Source organism: Kuraishia capsulata, genomic scaffold (assembly GCF_000576695.1).
Source record: "Kuraishia capsulata CBS 1993 genomic scaffold, Kuraishia_capsulata_scaffold_3, whole genome shotgun sequence".
NCBI lineage: Eukaryota > Fungi > Ascomycota > Pichiomycetes > Pichiales > Pichiaceae > Kuraishia > Kuraishia capsulata.
Window position 1 is genome coordinate 188,003 of NW_019172952.1, and position 18,292 is coordinate 206,294.

Below are 18,292 nucleotides of genomic sequence, written 5' to 3' on the forward strand. Positions count from 1 at the left end.
AAGGTGTAGCCGGATCCTGTTTTACAACTTAATTACACAACGAATCTCCTTCAGCCAAAACTTTCAACGCTAAGTTATTACAAATAAAATCCCCACATATAGAAATGGATTCAAAACAGCCCCAATACTTGCCTCTGGCAAACACAGTCAGCAAGCCATTTGTCATCCCAAACATTTCGCCAATTTCCCCAGATTTCAAACCCACTGAACAGAGTTCAGTGATGTCGCCCGTGGCGAGTCTGAATACCGAACTTCCGGGATTGAGAAGAACGAGCGAGTCTTCGCTAGAGGCGTTTGAACTTCACTGATTTATTCAAGTATGTATTTAGCAGGTTTCTCTGCTATGCATCGCCACCCGTGATAGGGTACCGGGTATGAGGTTGGTTTCGGAACGCTTTATTTTTTGTTGGAGCATTTAGTTATCTTTTATTGGAGTTCATTTTGTGTCATAAACTAGGTAACGGTTAGCATGAATAAAACATGAGCATGTCTTTTTGTCATCACATTATCTGTAGAACTCAGAATACTTGGCAGCGTAGTAATAAGTACTGAAACCACCAATCACAGTCAACATGATGGGAACCGGTTTTCTGATTCCGCCCTTAACCGTCAACAATCTGTTGATACCAGCTACGAACAAAAGGGTGGACGTACCCAAGGCGGTGTGAATTCCGTATTCCATGTTGTTCTTGAGCAAATAGCCTGCTGTGAGATACAGCGCGGAAACACTAGTTCCCGCAATCAATGAAGGGATAGAGCCCTTACGACTGAAAGAGTTAGTCAAAACTCCTGAAAGAAATCTGATAAGTTCCAGGTTGATAATACAACCCATTAAACCCTTATCCCCTAGCCACTTACATGTATCCCATGGCACCTCCGAAGAGGGTCAATCCAGCTAACGACCAACAAGGGTGATCCTGATCGGTTAGTATGTGCTGCACTGGTACTATAGTTTATTGAAAATGCTGCTCACCATTTTTAGTCAGTTATGAAGTTTTCTTTGATATGCTTCTTCAACCAGTCGTTGCCAGCGAAATGAGCCAATTTCTATCGGCAATAATAAGCTCATCACGTGAGCTACTATCCACCCTTCACATCTGACAGAACATATGTCCTTTTTTAGTATACACATTTAAATACCCGATTTATACCGATATTTCACCCGCCAGCTTGAAGACCTTCCTTTAACTCCACCTTGATGCTCTTGAGATGTTCCTTTGATTCTGAAGCCGCCTTCAGGCTCTTGCCACCCAAGGTCTTGTCCGCCTTGACTTCGTCCTCGCCACATCCACAATCATAGTCCTCCAGAATATGCGAGCAATCATAATCTGGCTTTTTCAAGTGCTCGTTAACCTTGTTATGCACGTGGCAGCCCCACACTGCCGCAGTCTTGCGAGATTTAGTCTGTGGAGGGTACTTCTCAAGCAGTTTAGCAAAGTGCCTAGCACAATCCCCGCAGGGATACACCTGTGCAAATGAAGTGATGTAGTTGATGAGATGCGTTTGCTGCTCTGAAGTAGGTTCATCAGGGTAACGTGCCAGAATCGTGTGGAATAGTTTCCAAGCGGCGTTGCCCAGCTCAGCTTTGAGAGTCTCGTTCGTCATTTGCGGCATAAATGGGACATTCGGATCGATTTGAACGTATTCCTTTGAACTCGTTTCATCCAGCGGAGTTGGCTCGGCCAGCTGTCGCGAATGAAGCGATTTGTTAGTGAAAAACACCGAAAACAGCACTACCATTGCCACCAGACAGATCAACACGTTGGAGTGTTTTTTGGTCTTGACCATTTTTGATTTGTAGCCCATGGTTGAAAAAAATACTTTTATAACAAGCAACCACTAGCAAACACACCAATAAACCAAAATCGTCCAAAATTTAAAGCAAAGAAAATCGATTAAATACCGAAAACTTGAACGCGATAGCGTGATTAAACAGCACAGAAGTGGAAGCACTCCCTCTGCCAAAATTCCTCGGCTGAGTTCACAAGGTCGTGTATGAGAACCAAGACATCAAAGTGCTACGGACAGCTTATCGCCCTTTAACCTTTGTGGAGTAGTTTTTCTCCCATTATTGCCTTAAATTTGCCAGGAGAAGACCAAAAAGAATGTCTAATAACAGAAAGATTCAGATCGACTCCTTCCAGGTGCAGAGTGCTAGGGAAATGGTAGCATTGACCACGCGGTCGCGGATACCGCAGAGGCCGGAGCCAACAAGGCTGCAGACAAGACCTCCAACGGTTTCGCAGCCAGAGTTTGAAACAAGCGCAAAAATGGATAGACAGCATACATGCTGCTCGTCCTCATCTTCCTCATCACCAGATTCCAATTTTAAGTATCCACACGTGAAGTTACCATCATCACATCCTCAATGCGACCAGTGTGGCCGAATTATAACGCCTTCACCAACCGCCACCCTTCCTATCAACGAAGCCCCGTCGATCCAGGTAGGCGATTGGAAGATATTCACTAGTCGGAAACCGATTCTCAATTCTGAGGAGCTCACGCAGTGGGAGGCTGATTTAAAGATTCCGTTGCCGGAGATGATATTCGGAAACAATGAGATCACCGTTTACAACGAACGACTACGAAAGGGTTTGAAATTCTGTGCTAAAGATGCGCTTAGCATGGTTGTGCTCGACCATGTTGATCTGAAAGTTTCGTATGCCACAGAATGGTTTTCGGCAAGGGAGCAGAAGCACAAAAATAACGAAGAGATAATGGGGAGCTACCAGGATTACGATTGGACCTACACTACCGAATACAAAGGAACTGTCTTAGAGGATCTCCGCTTTGCTGCCACGGAAGATCCAATTCCATTGGACAAACTGAGTTCCACGAAAGAGCCCATTTTGCTGTTTGACGATATGATACTTTACGAGGATGAGCTCGGTGACAACGGATGTAGCGTTGTGAGTTGCAAAATACGTGTGATGCCCAGTTGTTTATTAATATTGCAGCGGTTTTTTTTGAGGGTGGATAATGTGATTTTGCGAGTGTATGACACCAGATTCTACATTGATTTCGAGACCGGTTTGGTGATGCGCGAGTTTAAACAGCAACAGGAACATTTCAAGGATTTGGAGCCCGTCCTGGCGATGAGCAATAAGGGAGATCCGCGGTCGCTGTTGAGAGATGCCAATTGGGTTTCTCAGAATTTGAAGGTGGTGAAAGTGGAGAGGGAGGTGATGGTTTGAAGGTACTGGGTCCCGAAACGCGGTGCAGGGACGACGAATGTGTGATCAAGGCTTCTTCGGATAGGACCTGAACTTATAGTGTCTATTTTAGCACCAAAAAATCAAGTTTTTCGTATCTAATTTAGTACTCTTTCAACCCTGCTACTACTCCAAAAATCTGCCGGTTACGAGCCTTACTGCTCCACACACGACCACTTTCACACCTCAAGATCGAGTGGTCAACGAGATATGTTCATGTTCAGCACTCACTAGAACTCACATCATCGCAAAAATGTCGCTCGAAAGACTGCTGGAGATTCACAGATCTGGATTGTATGCTACATTACCGCTGCATCAAATAGATTCGGTGTATACGCTCACCAAGGCTACGTTGCTTACACAGCTGTCTGACTTTGAGAGATTCACACTGTTGGAGCTGCAATTCTATCTCACGTTGACAATGGGACTGGATATAGAGGCAAAACACTGTCTCGATCTCATATGTGATCGTTTCGATATCACTAAGAGCGAGCGGATATGTGTCTTAAAGAGTGTGTATGTGGAGGCAACTACGGGTTCCACGCTGAGGGAAGTGAGCGATGGACTAGTTAAGGATGCCAAAGAGCTTGTGAGGTTATCGAATATAGCTAAGAGCTCCATGGGTGGAAAACTCAATATTATGCAAGATCTAATGGCAGTGACCAAGAGGGTAGTGGCCCTGCACCACGAAGACGTGAAGGAATACACCGAGAAATTAGCTCTTTTCTTGGACCTCCAACCGCTGGATACGGAATCATGGTATGAGATGAGCGAGGTGTATCTGGCAAATGGGAATACGGACCAAGCAATTCACTGCCTTTCTGAAATCCTGTTGACTGAGCCTTTCGCCTACAACGTATGGAGCCGCATTGGCGAGGTGCAACTGATGACAGGGTTCAAAACGTCAGACTCACAGAGATTTGAAGAGGCCAAGCGCCATTTTGCACGCTCGTGCGAATTATGCGAGACATACCATCGCGGTTGGCTAGGATTGCTGGAGTCCGCAAAGCGGCTCGGAGACAAGAAGTTGGTGGAGTTGAGCAGGACACAGTTGGACAAGATAGTTTCCGGAAAACTAACCTCGGCGGAAAACATAGATAAGATCTCGCAGATTCTTGCAAACTAATCAAGATGAGAAGTCCCCAAGACAACAAGCTAGATAGCGGGCGTAGACAGAGTCAGACGACTTCGCACAGAGTCAGCATCACGTGACTGACTACAGATTGCATGCAGCGGGCATCGCATCTGAGCCGCACGTAACTGGCCAGTCACAGTCGTTTGCGCGAGACTCCCTTTGAGCCACACGGTAATCTAAGATACGCTTCATAGGTACTATAGCCGCCTTTGGACAGTATATAAGAACTGCTTCCTTGCTCTGACATGCAATTGGTAGACCGTTTTGCTAGACCCTTTCTTAAGACCCTTGGAAGAAATCCCTTTAAACACTCGTTTCATCATGGAGAAGACCCAAAGACCCTCCAACTTCAAGGCATACCGCTTTGTCGTTCTGGGGCTGACACTGGTTGTAGCTGCCCTATACCACCTGCGTGTGTTTGAGCCTTTGCTGGAACAATTCCACAAAGATGTGGAGGTTTACGAACAAACCTGTCCCGTATCTGTGAAGATTGCCCCTTCCTCTTTCAGCAAGGACAACTCAACCGTGTTCAAGATTATCAATTCGCCAGAATTCAGAAATGAAAGTGCTGGAAAACTTTCCAAGGCCGTTCAGGTTGACACCCAGATTGGAGACGTTTGGCCTGATGTTCCTGAAGCTCCTGAGCAATGGGCTATTTTCAAGGCCTTCCATGCCTATCTCGAGGAGACCTTCCCCACGGTCTACGAGAACCTAAAGGTTGAAACCGTCAACACCTACGGCTTGGTGTACACCTGGGCTGGTTCGGACCCCAGTCTGAAGCCTTCCATGTACACGGCCCACCAGGACACTGTTCCAATCCAGGAGGACACTATCAAGGACTGGACGTACCCTCCACTCTCCGGCCACTACGATGGAGATACCGTCTACGGCAGAGGTGCTTCTGACTGTAAGAACCTTCTCGTTGCTCTTCTCGAGACCGTCGAATTGTTGCTTGCCGATGGCTTCAAGCCTACGCGTACTGCACTTTTCGTCTTCGGTTTTGACGAAGAGGCCCAGGGAACCAGAGGTGCCAAGCATCTTGGTGCATTCTTGGATGAGAGATACGGAAAAGACGGAATCTACTCGATTCTGGACGAAGGCTCTGGAGTTGTTGCAGATGGTGAAAAGCTTTTTGGAATTGCTACTGTTCGGGAAAAGGGTTACATGGATCTTGCAATTGAGCTTACTACTCCAGGTGGTCACTCGTCTTTGCCTCCAGACCACACCTCCATCGGTATCATGTCTCAATTGATTAACCTGATTGAGGCTGATGTTTATGAGAAGGTTCTCACCGACGAGAACCCATATCTGCAGTTCCTCCAATGCCAGGCTGAACACTCAGATGTTCTTCCTGCTGCCATCAAGGAGGCTGTTCTGCGCGCCAAGGTTGATGACGAGGCCAATGCTAAGGTTATAGAGTATATGCAAGGTTCCAGAGCATCCAAATATCTCATCCAGACCTCTCAATCGGTTGACATCATTAACGGAGGAGCCAAGGCTAATGCCATTCCAGAGAACACTCGTATTGTCATCAACCACAGAATTGCTATCGAAAAGACCAGTAAGGCCATTCTAGACCGTATGCTTGGCCGTGTCCAGACCATCGCCAGAAAGAACGAGGTTGGTCTTATCGATTACTACGGAAACACCGTCTTGGAGCCCACTCCTCTTGGGTTCTTCAACCTGTCAATTCTAGGAGGAAACATTTTGGAGCCTTCTCCAGTGACTCCTTCTGAGGGTGAGGTGTGGGACCTGGTTGCAGGTGTTACCAGACATGTTTTCGAGGATGTCGTTTTCCCTGATATGAAGTATCCATTGGTCATGGCTCCAGTGGTATTCTCGGGTAACACCGACACCAGATATTACTGGAACCTGACCAAGAACATTTTCAGATATACCCCTGCTATTATGGATGTGAACTTGGGCCACATCCACTCTGTTGATGAGCAACAGGGAATCGAGTCTCATTTGCAGGCGATTGCGTTCTTCTATGAGTTCCTCCAGGCCATTGAGGAATAAGTCAGCTATGGATGGGAGAACAGCTGTTTTTATTAGAATTAAATGGACTATGCAATTACGCAAATAATAGTTGAGAATTTTTGATTTTGAAGTATATAGGAGGTGAGTTGTAGATGTCACTATAGAAAGAGAATGCTGTGGGATATTTACCTTGAGAGAAATGGATGTAACGAGAGTCTTTACTGTTATCAAAAAGATAAATTAAAAATTGCAAGAGAGACAGAAATCCTAACAATTTGCTATATTCTATTTGCAATTAAAATATAAAATGGATGGTAAAGACAGAGACTGGTAGTGATACATACAGAATAGAGTAAAGATAGCTGCATGATAGAAAGCCTATAATGGTTAATTGAAAGGAGACAGAATCAAAGCCAAAATTCGTACTCTCGTATTTTCGTACTCTCGTATTATCCGCCATCCTCCAAAATGATTTTCAAATACTAGGCTCAGCTTTCGGCCTATAATCCCAAGCCTCGTATAGATTATCAGGTTCATGGCCTTCTCGTCGTTCTCGGAGATTACACACGTCCCGCCGGAATCGGCTAAACGTCTTGCCATCCGCTCAGGATATCGGAAATTCCTTTTCGTCACGAGCCGTTCCGGATTGAATTGCAGAATTGTAGCAATTACTGGCGAGATCCATATTCTATCCGATAAGCTTACTGTAGTCGCATAGCAATCAAATACACAAGAGTTCGGCAAGATCGTCCAAAACCATCAGAATGTACAAAAGAACGCAAAGTAGATTTTGCCCGATCTACATGACCTCTTTGTTGAAGTAAGCCCCAAAAACTCCGCAATCCTCAGATAAACTGACGCAAAGCGCATATTCTGGAATCGCTTGCGGGGCCGAGAATTCTAACACGCCTCATTATACGCCGCACCAGCAACCTCGGCTTAGTTTAATCTGGAGCCCGATAGAAGGGCTCTCAGGTACGAGGGGAAATTAAATAAGTAAACCGTAAATATTATCAAATAACTTAAACTAAACATAACGTGTCATGGGCATCATCATCAAATGTGGAGGGGCGTGTAGATCTTTTATATGCAGGAATTGCGTGACGTTGTTCTAAAACACAACCAGCTCGTGAAAATTGGGCATGAGGGTGTCTTTGGAAGACGTGACAGAGGGCTCGAAACGGTACTCTTTCTCGGAGCTGATATTGCGCTCATGTTCATCTTCGCTGTCACTTTCGGACGATGAGTGCGACAATTGTGGCAGTTGCTCAGACTCCAGGGCCGTCAACGGCCTCGATGTGAACTCAACGCTACCCAATCTGGCACTGAAAACCAAACTCTCTTCAGAGTCAGAATCGGAATCGGAATCAGAGTCGTCCGAGTCGAATTCTCCATAGTTGTCATCGTCGTCAGAAACATACGAGTCCTCCGAGTCGTAGTAATAATCGTCATCATCCAAATCATCAAGATCGCCACTGATCTCAGTTGTCGTCACCTTGGTGGTATTGTCAAACCGCACATGCAGGTCGCTCTCCTTGCGCGCTGCCACGGGCTCCGGCTCTAATATCGAAACGGGCCTGCGATGTGTTATAGAATCCATTAAGTTATCTAGCAAATTGGCCTGGCAAACGAGGTACCTCAAATCGGCGTTGGGATTGACAGCCTCTTTAGTCAGTTTCGACTTGGCCTTAGCCGCCAGCGAGTAAGTTTGTGCAAGGGACATTCAGTGGGAGGGTATCCGGGAACAAAATAATGGAACGAAACCGTTGATACTATCAAGAACGAAAATAATGCCAGAAGTGTGTTTGATCCGGAAAGGAAATCTGCGTAATATATATATGCAAAGTCATTATTAAACACAATTAGTCAAATAACGGCTGCCGGGCCATGCAGCTCGCTCTAAACCGCGCTCGCACTTTGCGCGGACGGGATGGGCTTCAGTCCGGCCCCGAACCGATGGATTTAGGCTTTTAGAAATTTTGCTGGGGTTCGAGATGGGATCCCAATTTTTTCCGAAGATCAGCACGGGACTGGCGGAAATATTAGTTACTAATTGATGGTAAAGTTTTGGTTCCAAAATCCATACTTTGAACTTTCATTTGATAAGCTATAGTGGTTGAACCTCTACCCGCTTCTCAAGCCGGAGCTGTCGCCTAAGACCGAGGGCCGACCCCGTAAAGTCCTGTAACTCCCGCATCGTGTAGGACTCACGGCTCGGCTGAGTAATTCGGTGTCAACCCGATTTGTCATAGGAGCGGTGGCAACGGCCAGTTCGGGGTTTACTTTACAATTGTTTCGTAAGCGTTTAATGAGTGTTTGCTGATGGTGTTGTTAATCACCTTTGCGTTCTACCTTCAGTCGACCCCGTTGCTTTGAATCGAATCATCCCGCATCGTACGGCTAGTCCGGGCATCTACTAATTGACGCGGCATACGCTTCCGCAGCCTTCTATATGTGTTGAGACTAATTGGAGACCAATGGGAACCGATAGGAACCCGATCGGGCTCGGTAAGTCTCCTATCACGGATCCTATTATGGATCCCATTAGGGGAAGCTTGCTGCGTTATATTTCGATTATGAGGTCGTTCGCAGACAGAAAACTATAGGTAGTGTTTGGCACATTGCCTTTTCTCGGCTCCGAGGAATACCCTCCACAATCGGGAAGGGTCCCAAACCTGAGGGGCAATCATACATGACATGTGCAATCGGCCCACATGTCGTTTGCATTACGCAGAAGATGTTAACCTGAAGGTCCGTGGCAATCATGGGAATATTTGGATGCAATAGGGTAGTTTTTAACTCAAATCGTGATTTTGTAAGCCCGGGGCATTTGCTTTGTTTTTTCCCTTTGAAGGGACAGACGGCGCCGAGTCCGATCATGTGCCATTACCCCGGACCTCCATTTCTCCATTACCGTTACCCCAGATTGGGGACTTTCGCCCTATAAAGCCTGTCCTTTGCCCAGCAAATTTTGATCCCATAACCATTACACTAGATATTTACCTCCGTAAACTCTATACACTTGCTATGACCAATTCAAAGCAGAAAAATTCAGCCGTGGACCTGATTGCCGGCGGAACGGCAGGCCTGTTTGAGGCATTGTGCTGCCATCCTCTAGATACCATCAAGGTGCGGATGCAGCTGTACCGAAGAGCTGCTGGTTTGACCAAGAACAACAAACCCCCTGGTTTTGTCAAAACGGGGCTGAACATTTCGCGCAAGGAATCACCATTGGCCCTGTATAAAGGACTGGGTGCGGTTGTAATTGGAATCGTACCCAAAATGGGAATTCGCTTTTCGTCTTACGAATTTTACCGCACAGCACTCAAGGATTCAACGACCGGAAAGGTGTCCACGGGTAACACGTTTCTGGCAGGAGTAGGCGCTGGAATCACCGAGGCGGTGTTCGTTGTGAACCCAATGGAGGTGATCAAGATTAGACTGCAGGCTCAACATCATTCTATGACAGATCCATTGGATATCCCCAAATATCGTAACGCTGCTCATTGCTTGTTCACTGTGGTTCGTGAAGAAGGCTTTGGCACGCTTTACCGTGGAGTTGCATTGACTGCTGCTCGCCAAGCCTCCAACCAAGGTGTCAATTTCACCGTGTATTCCAAACTACGCGAACACCTCCAGTCATACCACGGAAGTGAAAAATTACCGGGCTGGGAGACTTCGCTTATTGGTCTGTTTTCCGGTGCATTGGGACCTCTTTCCAATGCTCCACTCGATACTATCAAGACCAGAATGCAACGCGAAAGTGGAAAAAGCACCGAAGGTGCTGTTGCACGAGTCACTCGCATTGCTTCAAGGTTGATCCAAGAAGAAGGAGCTGCTGCTTTATACAAGGGTATCACTCCACGGATCATGCGTGTTGCTCCGGGACAAGCTGTGACATTTACAGTGTATGAGTATATGAAGGGCGCTTTGAATAACATGCCATATATCGGTTCTCAGGTTGCGGTATTTGATGAGTGAGAGAACTGTGAATGTAACTGAGAGAAATCTGAAAATTATCAATGAATAGTGTAGAGCAATGCAGTCGGGATAAGCAGTAGGCCGAATGGCTGTTACAACCGATTCAAAATGCGTTGAAGTTGAGGTATAAAACCAGACTAATAACGGCAAGAGAAATATAAGTAGTGAAGTTAATATAATATTTACCGCCTGTATGTCCTCTAATTCCAATAGTTTTCCACTATTACGGTTATCAAAACAGGTTCTTCAAAATATCTCGGAAAAATTCGTATTTTTCTTTATATTCCTAATAATTGGCATAATCAGTTTGGTTAGAAAAATCAGCGTTATCAGCAAGCTGCTACATCTTTATATCATAGCATCTAGAGTCAGCATAAGCGGCATTCGCAGTATAGTAGGTATATCAAAAAGAGATAGTGCAGCAGTGCGAGTACGGCTAGTTTACACTGCATAATGCTTGATTACCCGCCATCAATTACGATAAATATTTTCTTCCTGGCCACTTAACGAAAGCACTCTGAGTTCCAGTATATAATTTTATTAAATGATTACACCACTGGTGCACTCCCTGTCAACCATATCCAAATGGCTTGCCTTATCTCAGCCGCACGGAGCGGTTGAAATTGGGTATCACACTACTGAACTGACAGCTCTTGCATTCGTACCATCCCCCTCTTGCGGACAATCTAGTGATGCATTCGGAGAGGCTGACATTTTGCAGAAGTTTTAGAGAGTTCAAGGTTTCCGAGGTGTTCAAGCGATACACCCAACAGCATTCATTTCTTTATCATGACCACAACCGTGAACATCCAGGAGTGCCTGAAGTACCCCATAGAGGTGTCAATCTCAAAGGCGATCGAACAATTAGTTTTGCTGAGCCAGAGTGACAAGGAACTCAAAGATTCAAATGACTCAAAAGGACCAAAAGCATCAGATGATGACTCGGCCAAACAGACCATAACTGACATCCCAGCTCGAACGGTGGTCCTAGACCTTGAAACTGTCATGGGAATAGTACAGATTCTACGGAACGGACTAAACCATATCCAGCGACTTACCATCTCCAAGGAACTCAGTCGGCTAAACGAGGGTGTTAACCGCGACCGCGACTCTTTAGAGCGACAGATGATGTTTCAAGAGCTGGAGATGATGAAGGAAAGCAGTCAGACCTGGTCAGATTTTGAAGCCTTCAGGCTGAAACGCCGCGAAGGACTTAATAACCTGGACAGACGGGGCCATATCGAAAGCCAAATGACCACACCACCACACCCGGCTTCTCGCAAGGATTTCGTTCCGTATACGCCTGTAAGTCCACGGAGACGAAAACGGGTCTATTCACAGAACGAAGAGGATAGAGAGCCGATGGTGCTACAAACTCAGGATCCAAAATTACACACATTCCACCATTATTACAACACCAGCCCGATATATAACTCGGAACTTGGCAAGGTGACCAGTAGCTCGGATAACAGAAAGCGGAGGCGGGTTTCTAACGAGAAGTGATAGAGGCGGTGGTGGAGTTGGAAAATGCTGGTGAAAGAGAGTTGAGGTCTTGCGGCCAAAATGCTAATAAAAACGAGGGCCGAATTGATTTGCGGTGATATAATCTTTAGAATCTGCAAGAATTCAGCGAGGTTCCGTATTTTCACGGGCAATTTGGTGCTATCCATACTCTCTTTCATCCCACACTATGTGCTATACCCCAATATGTTTTATGTTCTTGGTTCTTTCTTCTTCAACAGATTGATTTTGTATTACAACATGACTATTAACCGTGGAATTAACCTTTCGTTTAATCGAACAAACCGAATCCCATGTCGTCGTCGGATTCCTGCAGTAGTTAGTATCGTGTTTGGTGACAGTAAAGAGATTGATTAAACTTACCTCCTTCTCCTCTTCAACCTCCTCAGCAGCAGCGGCCTCAGTGGACACGGCAGCGGCGGAAGCACCAGCAGCTGGAGCAGCAGAACCAGCAGCACCGAAAGAAAGGAGCAAGTCCTTCAAGTTTTGACCCTGCAAACTCTTGGAGAAGATTTCGGCCCAGATGGAGTCAACCGAGGCACCAGCGGCCTTGGTGAGCGACAAAAGGTTGTCCTTGGAGATTTCCAACTCGGCGTCAGCCAAGATCAATGCGGCGTAAGAAACAGCGGCTTCAGACATTTTGATTTAGATATGTGTTGTATGGTGTTGTAGTTCTGTCCACCCTTTCAACCGTCGTTGGAATTTTCAAGAGGTTCTGAGATATGTCGTGCGAAAATCACAAATTGCCAACTTCCGAAAACGGAAAAGGCAGTCACAAATATCAAGACCTGGTCTAGTTAGCCAATTCGGTATGTTAAATCGGATCTAAAACGGGTTAAATATTAATTACAGAACAATCGTGATAATGAAAGTCCTTATAGTGGTCGTGTGTCAAAATTTCGATGAAGTTGGGATTATGGTGAAGATCACGTTTGGGCATCTGCGGATGCTCTGAGCTGGTGTATCTACGCCGCACGGTCAAAGGGGATCGTTAACGAAGTCTATATACAGGGTCATGAGATAAGGTGAAAAACAAGGAGAGGAAGCAAGGAAAGAATGTGATGATGATATCACTAAGAAAACTGATTGCTAACCCAATTTTCCTATTTGAAAAATCCCTCCAGTTTGCCCAACCAGTTCACATACTCCTGGTTTTCCTTGTAAGCAGAATAGGCAACAACAAAGTCAGCAAGCTCCTCATCAAGGCCTCTAGAAACAAGGTAAGACTGAATAGACTCCTGGAGCTCTTCAGCAAGGTTCTCGAACAGAGGACCGGTGTATTTAAGCTGTCTCTGGGTCTCGGCCTCGGCGGTTTCGGCCAAAGCAAGATCAACGGAGTCGAAATTGGTAATTCCGTTGACTGAAAACTGCGAGTTCTTGATGGAAAGAGCCATGTCAAAGCCGACTGCAGACCTGTCAGCCACTTTCTCGATCACTACGTTGACCGAAGCGAACGCTTCGTCGAGGTAATCGTCAACATCCTCCTCATTCAAACCATCCTGGTCGAGATCTTCACTCAAAGCTTCATCTCTGGTGGCAAACGCGTTGTTGGTGACTTGCTGAACGTCGAAATACACATGGATGACTTCTTCCGAGGTCGTCTTGGTCAACTCGGCCAAAATCTTTCCGTCGGTATTCGACACCTGAAAACCGGAGTTGGCCAACCAGGCCTCGTGGTGTGACTCGAGACCGAAACTGTCGTTCTCCTCGTATTCCAACTCCTTGGAGAGGATCGATTTCAGTTCGCTAGTCTGTTTGTTCAGCTTGATAGCGGAGGCATTGAAAAATCTGACTGGGCGGAAAGCAGCGTGGGCAGAGGCTCTGAGCAGCAATGGATTAGATCCACGAATGGACCTGATGGCAAGACGGGCGACAGACATTGAGGTGGTTGCTGTTGAAAATGTGAGATTAGAGTGTTTAGGGTCCCTTCTTCACTGGCTTTAGGCCGCGGAGAAATTGGCGCCCGGGTAACACACAGTGCCCCTAGAAATTGGTTGATGCACAGCAATGGAATCTGTAGAGGGACTACCCCATTTCCATGCACCCGGGGCCAATCAGAGGAAAGTTGATTACATCAAATGACCGCCCCATTACGCTCCCAACTAGGCAATTCCGATGTCACGACCTTTCCTAGTCCTCCACATCCCTTCTTCCATTGAGCCCTTGTGGAACTTTGTGTTTAGACCTCTCGGAGCTTTGCTTTCTTCTTATTCGTACTTGTTCTTTACCAGTTTTCAACAGTTTTTAACCGATTTTGACCCGTTTTGAACACGCTTTGCAATGTTTCGCTCAAGACTACTCGGACTCACAAAGACTTTTGCCAGGTCGATGGCTACTGAGACTAAGGCCCCAAACTTGAAAACCTTCAAGATCTACCGCTGGTCTCCGGACACCCCAGATGAACAGCCCAAGATGGTGGAATACAAGGTGGATCTCGACAACTGTGGTCCTATGGTTTTGGATGCCATTTTAAAGATTAAGAACGAACAAGACTCGAGTCTTACGTTCAGAAGATCTTGTCGTGAAGGTATCTGTGGTTCTTGTGCCATGAACATTGGTGGAAAGAACACGCTAGCCTGTTTGTGCAAGATCGACAAGGACACATCGTCCGAGACCAAGATCTATCCGCTGCCACACATGTATGTTGTGCGTGATTTAGTGCCAGACCTTACGCATTTCTACAAGCAATACAAGTCCATCCAGCCATACTTGCAAAGAGACACTGTCCCTGAGGATGGAAAGGAGAATTTGCAATCGATAGAGGACCGTAAGAAGCTTGACGGTTTGTACGAGTGCATCTTGTGTGCGTGTTGTTCGACGTCGTGTCCTTCGTACTGGTGGAACCAGCAGGAGTATCTCGGCCCTGCCGTGCTGATGCAGGCATACAGATGGCTGATCGACTCCAGAGATCAGGCCTCAAGCACAAGAAAGGAGATGCTGGAGAACTCGATGTCGCTGTACAGATGCCACACCATCATGAACTGTTCCAACACATGTCCCAAGGGCTTGAACCCAGGTAGGGCCATTGCTGAGATCAAGAAGTCGATGTCGTTTGCATAGGGGCTTGACGCTAAATCATATTCTCGAATATTCATTACATAATAACAACTATAAGAAACAATAGAGAAAAAAAGGTAGACTGTAAACACCAGTGGGGTACCCTAAGTGTGCGGACCAATCGGTGCGGCTGTGCCACTCCAGATGGCTGGGGAAAACGACATTGAAGAGTCTGTCTTCTTGCGGATGGCTCTTGGCATCCATGAAGCTGGCACCAGATCAGTTTGATGCTACAATAGACGGTCTGATCGACCATTTGATACAATCTAGCGATAGTTTGGAGAGGATTGAGCGGAAAATCAATGAGGTAAGTTAAGCATGGCCGGGCCTAATCTGAGTGCCCTCAGACACCACCATTTCACTACTGACCGACAGCAGTCCACAAACTTTATAGAATCAACGGTGAAGCTGGCTGATGGTCTGCGAATTACCTCAACAATCTCCTACAGTTCTGTTTACGGAGTTCCGGAGATTCACCTCAGATTGACACTGAATGAACAACTCCTATTTGACCCAGAGGCCACTCAGCACGCGTTAAGCGGTATAACGTCTTCCAATAGCGCATTCGAACCTCTAATCGCGTCCATAACCTTGAAAGAACACCGCTTCCTTGGATCCACGTGGTTTTATATTCATCCCTGTGATTCCGGTGCATTCATGGACGAAGCGTACACTGGTGATGATAGTCTTCAGTGGCTGGTGCTATGGGCCAGTATCTATGGGAGATTGGCTGGCTTATAGGTAATACGAAGCAGAGACACGGGGAAGTTCCCGAAATTTGGGTATATATGCTATTAAGAGACCCATACATTTGTACATTTGTATCAATATTCTACTGATCTTACATTAATATCCGTATCCATATCCAGATCTGTATCTATAATGTTCAAATCTCACATAATCGCATGGTCGTGCACACTGTCCAAAACCACCCCTTCAGAAATCAGGATTTGAGACACGGGCGAATTCGAACTAACAGGCTTTGTTTAACACTAATCTTAACGATCAAAAGAGGGCATTTTTTCAGGTACCAATTCAATCGTTCAGCCTCAATTTCATCAATTCGTGCCAGATAACAATCGTTGACGTGCTTTATTAGATTGTCAAGTTAGAAATCCAAACGTCCACCGCAACCGCACTCCGCAGTCTAGTGACAAGCAATCTAAAGAAACTAGTTGAAAACAGGCACATACTCTCCACAATCCTCACATTAGACAAAGTCACATGTCTTCAGCATCTTTTGCACAGACCAGGTCACATGCATTGCAATTAGAGACACAAACGGAGGCTCTTCTGACCAAGTTCTCAGCGTTTGCAACGTCGCCCTCATCTTCGCCGACCGCCGAGGAACTGGCGTGCGAAAAAAGAGTCGAGACCGTGCTCAATAAACGCGAAGAGGTTTTAGGGGTTCTCAGTCGGATTGCTGAATCCGATATCTCGTTACCCACCACAAAGCTCCAACAATTACAGAGGCATAAAGAGACTCTGACCGAGCAATGGCGCGACTTTGGCCGAATTCGCGGCGCGATCCAACAGGAGAGAAACAGGCTAAACCTTTTGTTTTCGGTGAGATCAGACATCGAAGAGCATCGTCGCAGAACCGAAATTGTGAATGGAGGTGGCGACGATTCCAATGGAGATAACTACATGATGCAAGAAAGACAGAGAGTAGACAACGCCAACTCTTTTGCAGACAGATTACTATCACAGGCCTATGAAACGCGCGATGAGCTGAGCAGACAGAGAAACGTTTTGAGCAGCGCCGGATCGAAACTGGGTGGAGCTCTTGGGGCCATTCCTGGTTTGAATGTGGTGATCTCGAAGATCAACACGCGGAAGAAGAGAGACACTCTGATAATTGCTGGTTTGATTGTGGCCTGTATCACGATTTTATGGTTGACGAGTTAGGCCTTAGGCGAGGTAGACTAGCTGGGATAGTCAGGTGCGCTCAGAGGGCTAGGGCATATCCGTTACTTTTGTCACTTCTAAGACCAAAAGATACATATATGCTACGGACAATTATATACAGCTTTGGACAGGTTTGCTAATGACATTTTTGTTATGATATTGAGTTGGAATCGGCGTGGTGAATGATTTTATTTAAGGGAGCCATAGTTAGAAGAGGTACCATAAATGGAGTTTTCAACCGAGCTTTCAACTCCAAATGGTTCTAAATTGAGTGAAAAGCGCTCGGTTTCTCAACGAAGGAATCAAACGTTAATTGCACACTCATAAAGCCTTCTAATATTCAGGAAATATTCGATACCAATCGTCCTGGATTCTGAATCCAACATCTCAACATCCAGCTTCTCAACCCCTTGTAGCATATTTCAGCCCCAAATCCCACAGCTTGTGATTCTCAGCTAATGCATATGTCAAAGTCCTACTGGCTATCCCATCTTCAAGATATTCCAGCTGATCAATCACATCCTGAAGCAGTACGGCTCTGCCCACACTCATGGTAGATGCTAATCCTGGGTGTGAAATATTCACGATGTGAATGTGGAAATGGTAGTACGATGGTTGATAGTGAACGAAGATTCTCAGTTCATCTCCCTTGATCTTATTTCCGTAGTATTTGGCAACTCCTGCTTTAATCTCATCCTGCATGCCATTCAACCAGTTCACGTGCTCACGCTTTAAATCACGGATAGACGCGATGTCTTCTCTCAAAACAATAGCACAGATATATAACGTGTCCAGAGTTGTACCATCCCATTTCATATCTGGAACAAGGACAAAACCCTTTTCCCTATCGTCGTTCCGGTACACAACGCGTTCAGCCTCAGCACCTTCGAAAAGGATGTTTCTCACCCATTTCAGTCTGTCCCCTTGCATTGTGCTGATATATGGCTTCACCACATTCTGGTAGTGTTCTGGCGTTTCACTGATCATGTGATAGGCAGCAGTTTCGAATTTGGCAATATGGGTCTCAGTAGCTGGGTACACCAGACTGTACTTGCACGTTGGGTTCTGTAGCGTTTGTTCAAGAAGACTCACTCCCCAATGATAAACATCGTTACTGGCAAGCTCTTTGATATCAGAAATGGTGTTTTTGGCGAAAAAAGCGTCAATTTCGGATGTCTCTGTGGCAAACGGCGTTTTCTCCAGCTTGAGAATGGCATCCTCTCCTTTGATCTTGCCTAAGAAAGTGACTGTTTTCTCCTGTGCGTTTGAGGTAAGGATTTTGGAATACTGGAATTCTCGGATGAGTGACATTGTGATTGGTCTAATTTTCGAATATTTTGGCAGGTATTAACGATTTTTCAGGACGTGCAGGATTAACTAGAGCTCTACTCTAACAGTGAGATGAAGATAGCGCTATAGCAGGCGATAATGGGTGCGCACGATCATCACCCCAATTATCAGGCTTTATCATCAAAATTGTAATTTCAACCAGCAAGAA

The 18,292-nt window shown here is 45.9% G+C and overlaps 16 protein-coding genes across 16 annotated transcripts; 9 read left to right on the forward strand and 7 right to left on the reverse strand.

Moving 5' to 3' along the window:
• Positions 1–104: 104 nt before the first annotated feature.
• On the forward strand, positions 105–308 carry KUCA_T00002337001 (uncharacterized protein; the record flags this gene model as incomplete). Its single annotated transcript, XM_022602581.1, has 1 exon — positions 105–308. The coding sequence occupies one exon, from the start codon at positions 105–107 to the stop codon at positions 306–308; it is 204 nt and encodes a 67-aa protein (XP_022458371.1).
• Positions 309–505: 197 nt separating this feature from the next.
• KUCA_T00002338001 (uncharacterized protein) lies at positions 506–869 on the reverse strand (the record flags this gene model as incomplete). The annotated part of the gene is made up of 2 exons (XM_022602582.1): positions 506–767; positions 859–869. The coding sequence occupies 2 exons, from the start codon at positions 867–869 to the stop codon at positions 506–508; spliced, it is 273 nt and encodes a 90-aa protein (XP_022458372.1).
• Positions 870–1,158: 289 nt separating this feature from the next.
• Positions 1,159–1,806, reverse strand: KUCA_T00002339001 (uncharacterized protein; the record flags this gene model as incomplete). Its single annotated transcript, XM_022602583.1, has 1 exon — positions 1,159–1,806. The coding sequence occupies one exon, from the start codon at positions 1,804–1,806 to the stop codon at positions 1,159–1,161; it is 648 nt and encodes a 215-aa protein (XP_022458373.1).
• A 299-nt stretch (positions 1,807–2,105) lies between these two features.
• Positions 2,106–3,194, forward strand: KUCA_T00002340001 (uncharacterized protein; the record flags this gene model as incomplete). Its single annotated transcript, XM_022602584.1, has 1 exon — positions 2,106–3,194. The coding sequence occupies one exon, from the start codon at positions 2,106–2,108 to the stop codon at positions 3,192–3,194; it is 1,089 nt and encodes a 362-aa protein (XP_022458374.1).
• A 271-nt stretch (positions 3,195–3,465) lies between these two features.
• On the forward strand, positions 3,466–4,338 carry KUCA_T00002341001 (uncharacterized protein; the record flags this gene model as incomplete). Its single annotated transcript, XM_022602585.1, has 1 exon — positions 3,466–4,338. The coding sequence occupies one exon, from the start codon at positions 3,466–3,468 to the stop codon at positions 4,336–4,338; it is 873 nt and encodes a 290-aa protein (XP_022458375.1).
• Positions 4,339–4,668: 330 nt separating this feature from the next.
• KUCA_T00002342001 (uncharacterized protein) lies at positions 4,669–6,366 on the forward strand (the record flags this gene model as incomplete). The annotated part of the gene is made up of 1 exon (XM_022602587.1): positions 4,669–6,366. One exon carries the CDS (start codon positions 4,669–4,671, stop codon positions 6,364–6,366), a length of 1,698 nt encoding a protein of 565 aa, XP_022458376.1.
• A 1,072-nt stretch (positions 6,367–7,438) lies between these two features.
• On the reverse strand, positions 7,439–8,050 carry KUCA_T00002343001 (uncharacterized protein; the record flags this gene model as incomplete). The annotated part of the gene is made up of 1 exon (XM_022602588.1): positions 7,439–8,050. The coding sequence occupies one exon, from the start codon at positions 8,048–8,050 to the stop codon at positions 7,439–7,441; it is 612 nt and encodes a 203-aa protein (XP_022458377.1).
• Positions 8,051–8,901: 851 nt separating this feature from the next.
• KUCA_T00002344001 (uncharacterized protein) lies at positions 8,902–9,207 on the reverse strand (the record flags this gene model as incomplete). Its single annotated transcript, XM_022602589.1, has 1 exon — positions 8,902–9,207. One exon carries the CDS (start codon positions 9,205–9,207, stop codon positions 8,902–8,904), a length of 306 nt encoding a protein of 101 aa, XP_022458378.1.
• Positions 9,208–9,354: 147 nt separating this feature from the next.
• KUCA_T00002345001 (uncharacterized protein) lies at positions 9,355–10,308 on the forward strand (the record flags this gene model as incomplete). The annotated part of the gene is made up of 1 exon (XM_022602590.1): positions 9,355–10,308. The coding sequence occupies one exon, from the start codon at positions 9,355–9,357 to the stop codon at positions 10,306–10,308; it is 954 nt and encodes a 317-aa protein (XP_022458379.1).
• A 789-nt stretch (positions 10,309–11,097) lies between these two features.
• On the forward strand, positions 11,098–11,811 carry KUCA_T00002346001 (uncharacterized protein; the record flags this gene model as incomplete). Its single annotated transcript, XM_022602591.1, has 1 exon — positions 11,098–11,811. One exon carries the CDS (start codon positions 11,098–11,100, stop codon positions 11,809–11,811), a length of 714 nt encoding a protein of 237 aa, XP_022458380.1.
• Positions 11,812–12,100: 289 nt separating this feature from the next.
• Positions 12,101–12,468, reverse strand: KUCA_T00002347001 (uncharacterized protein; the record flags this gene model as incomplete). Its single annotated transcript, XM_022602592.1, has 2 exons — positions 12,101–12,139; positions 12,193–12,468. 2 exons carry the CDS (start codon positions 12,466–12,468, stop codon positions 12,101–12,103), a joined length of 315 nt encoding a protein of 104 aa, XP_022458381.1.
• Positions 12,469–12,932: 464 nt separating this feature from the next.
• KUCA_T00002348001 (uncharacterized protein) lies at positions 12,933–13,709 on the reverse strand (the record flags this gene model as incomplete). Its single annotated transcript, XM_022602593.1, has 1 exon — positions 12,933–13,709. One exon carries the CDS (start codon positions 13,707–13,709, stop codon positions 12,933–12,935), a length of 777 nt encoding a protein of 258 aa, XP_022458382.1.
• Positions 13,710–14,109: 400 nt separating this feature from the next.
• Positions 14,110–14,889, forward strand: KUCA_T00002349001 (uncharacterized protein; the record flags this gene model as incomplete). Its single annotated transcript, XM_022602594.1, has 1 exon — positions 14,110–14,889. The coding sequence occupies one exon, from the start codon at positions 14,110–14,112 to the stop codon at positions 14,887–14,889; it is 780 nt and encodes a 259-aa protein (XP_022458383.1).
• Positions 14,890–15,204: 315 nt separating this feature from the next.
• KUCA_T00002350001 (uncharacterized protein) lies at positions 15,205–15,627 on the forward strand (the record flags this gene model as incomplete). Its single annotated transcript, XM_022602595.1, has 1 exon — positions 15,205–15,627. One exon carries the CDS (start codon positions 15,205–15,207, stop codon positions 15,625–15,627), a length of 423 nt encoding a protein of 140 aa, XP_022458384.1.
• Positions 15,628–16,110: 483 nt separating this feature from the next.
• KUCA_T00002351001 (uncharacterized protein) lies at positions 16,111–16,794 on the forward strand (the record flags this gene model as incomplete). Its single annotated transcript, XM_022602596.1, has 1 exon — positions 16,111–16,794. One exon carries the CDS (start codon positions 16,111–16,113, stop codon positions 16,792–16,794), a length of 684 nt encoding a protein of 227 aa, XP_022458385.1.
• Positions 16,795–17,196: 402 nt separating this feature from the next.
• KUCA_T00002352001 (uncharacterized protein) lies at positions 17,197–18,105 on the reverse strand (the record flags this gene model as incomplete). The annotated part of the gene is made up of 1 exon (XM_022602598.1): positions 17,197–18,105. One exon carries the CDS (start codon positions 18,103–18,105, stop codon positions 17,197–17,199), a length of 909 nt encoding a protein of 302 aa, XP_022458386.1.
• Between the last annotated feature and the right edge of the window lie 187 nt (positions 18,106–18,292).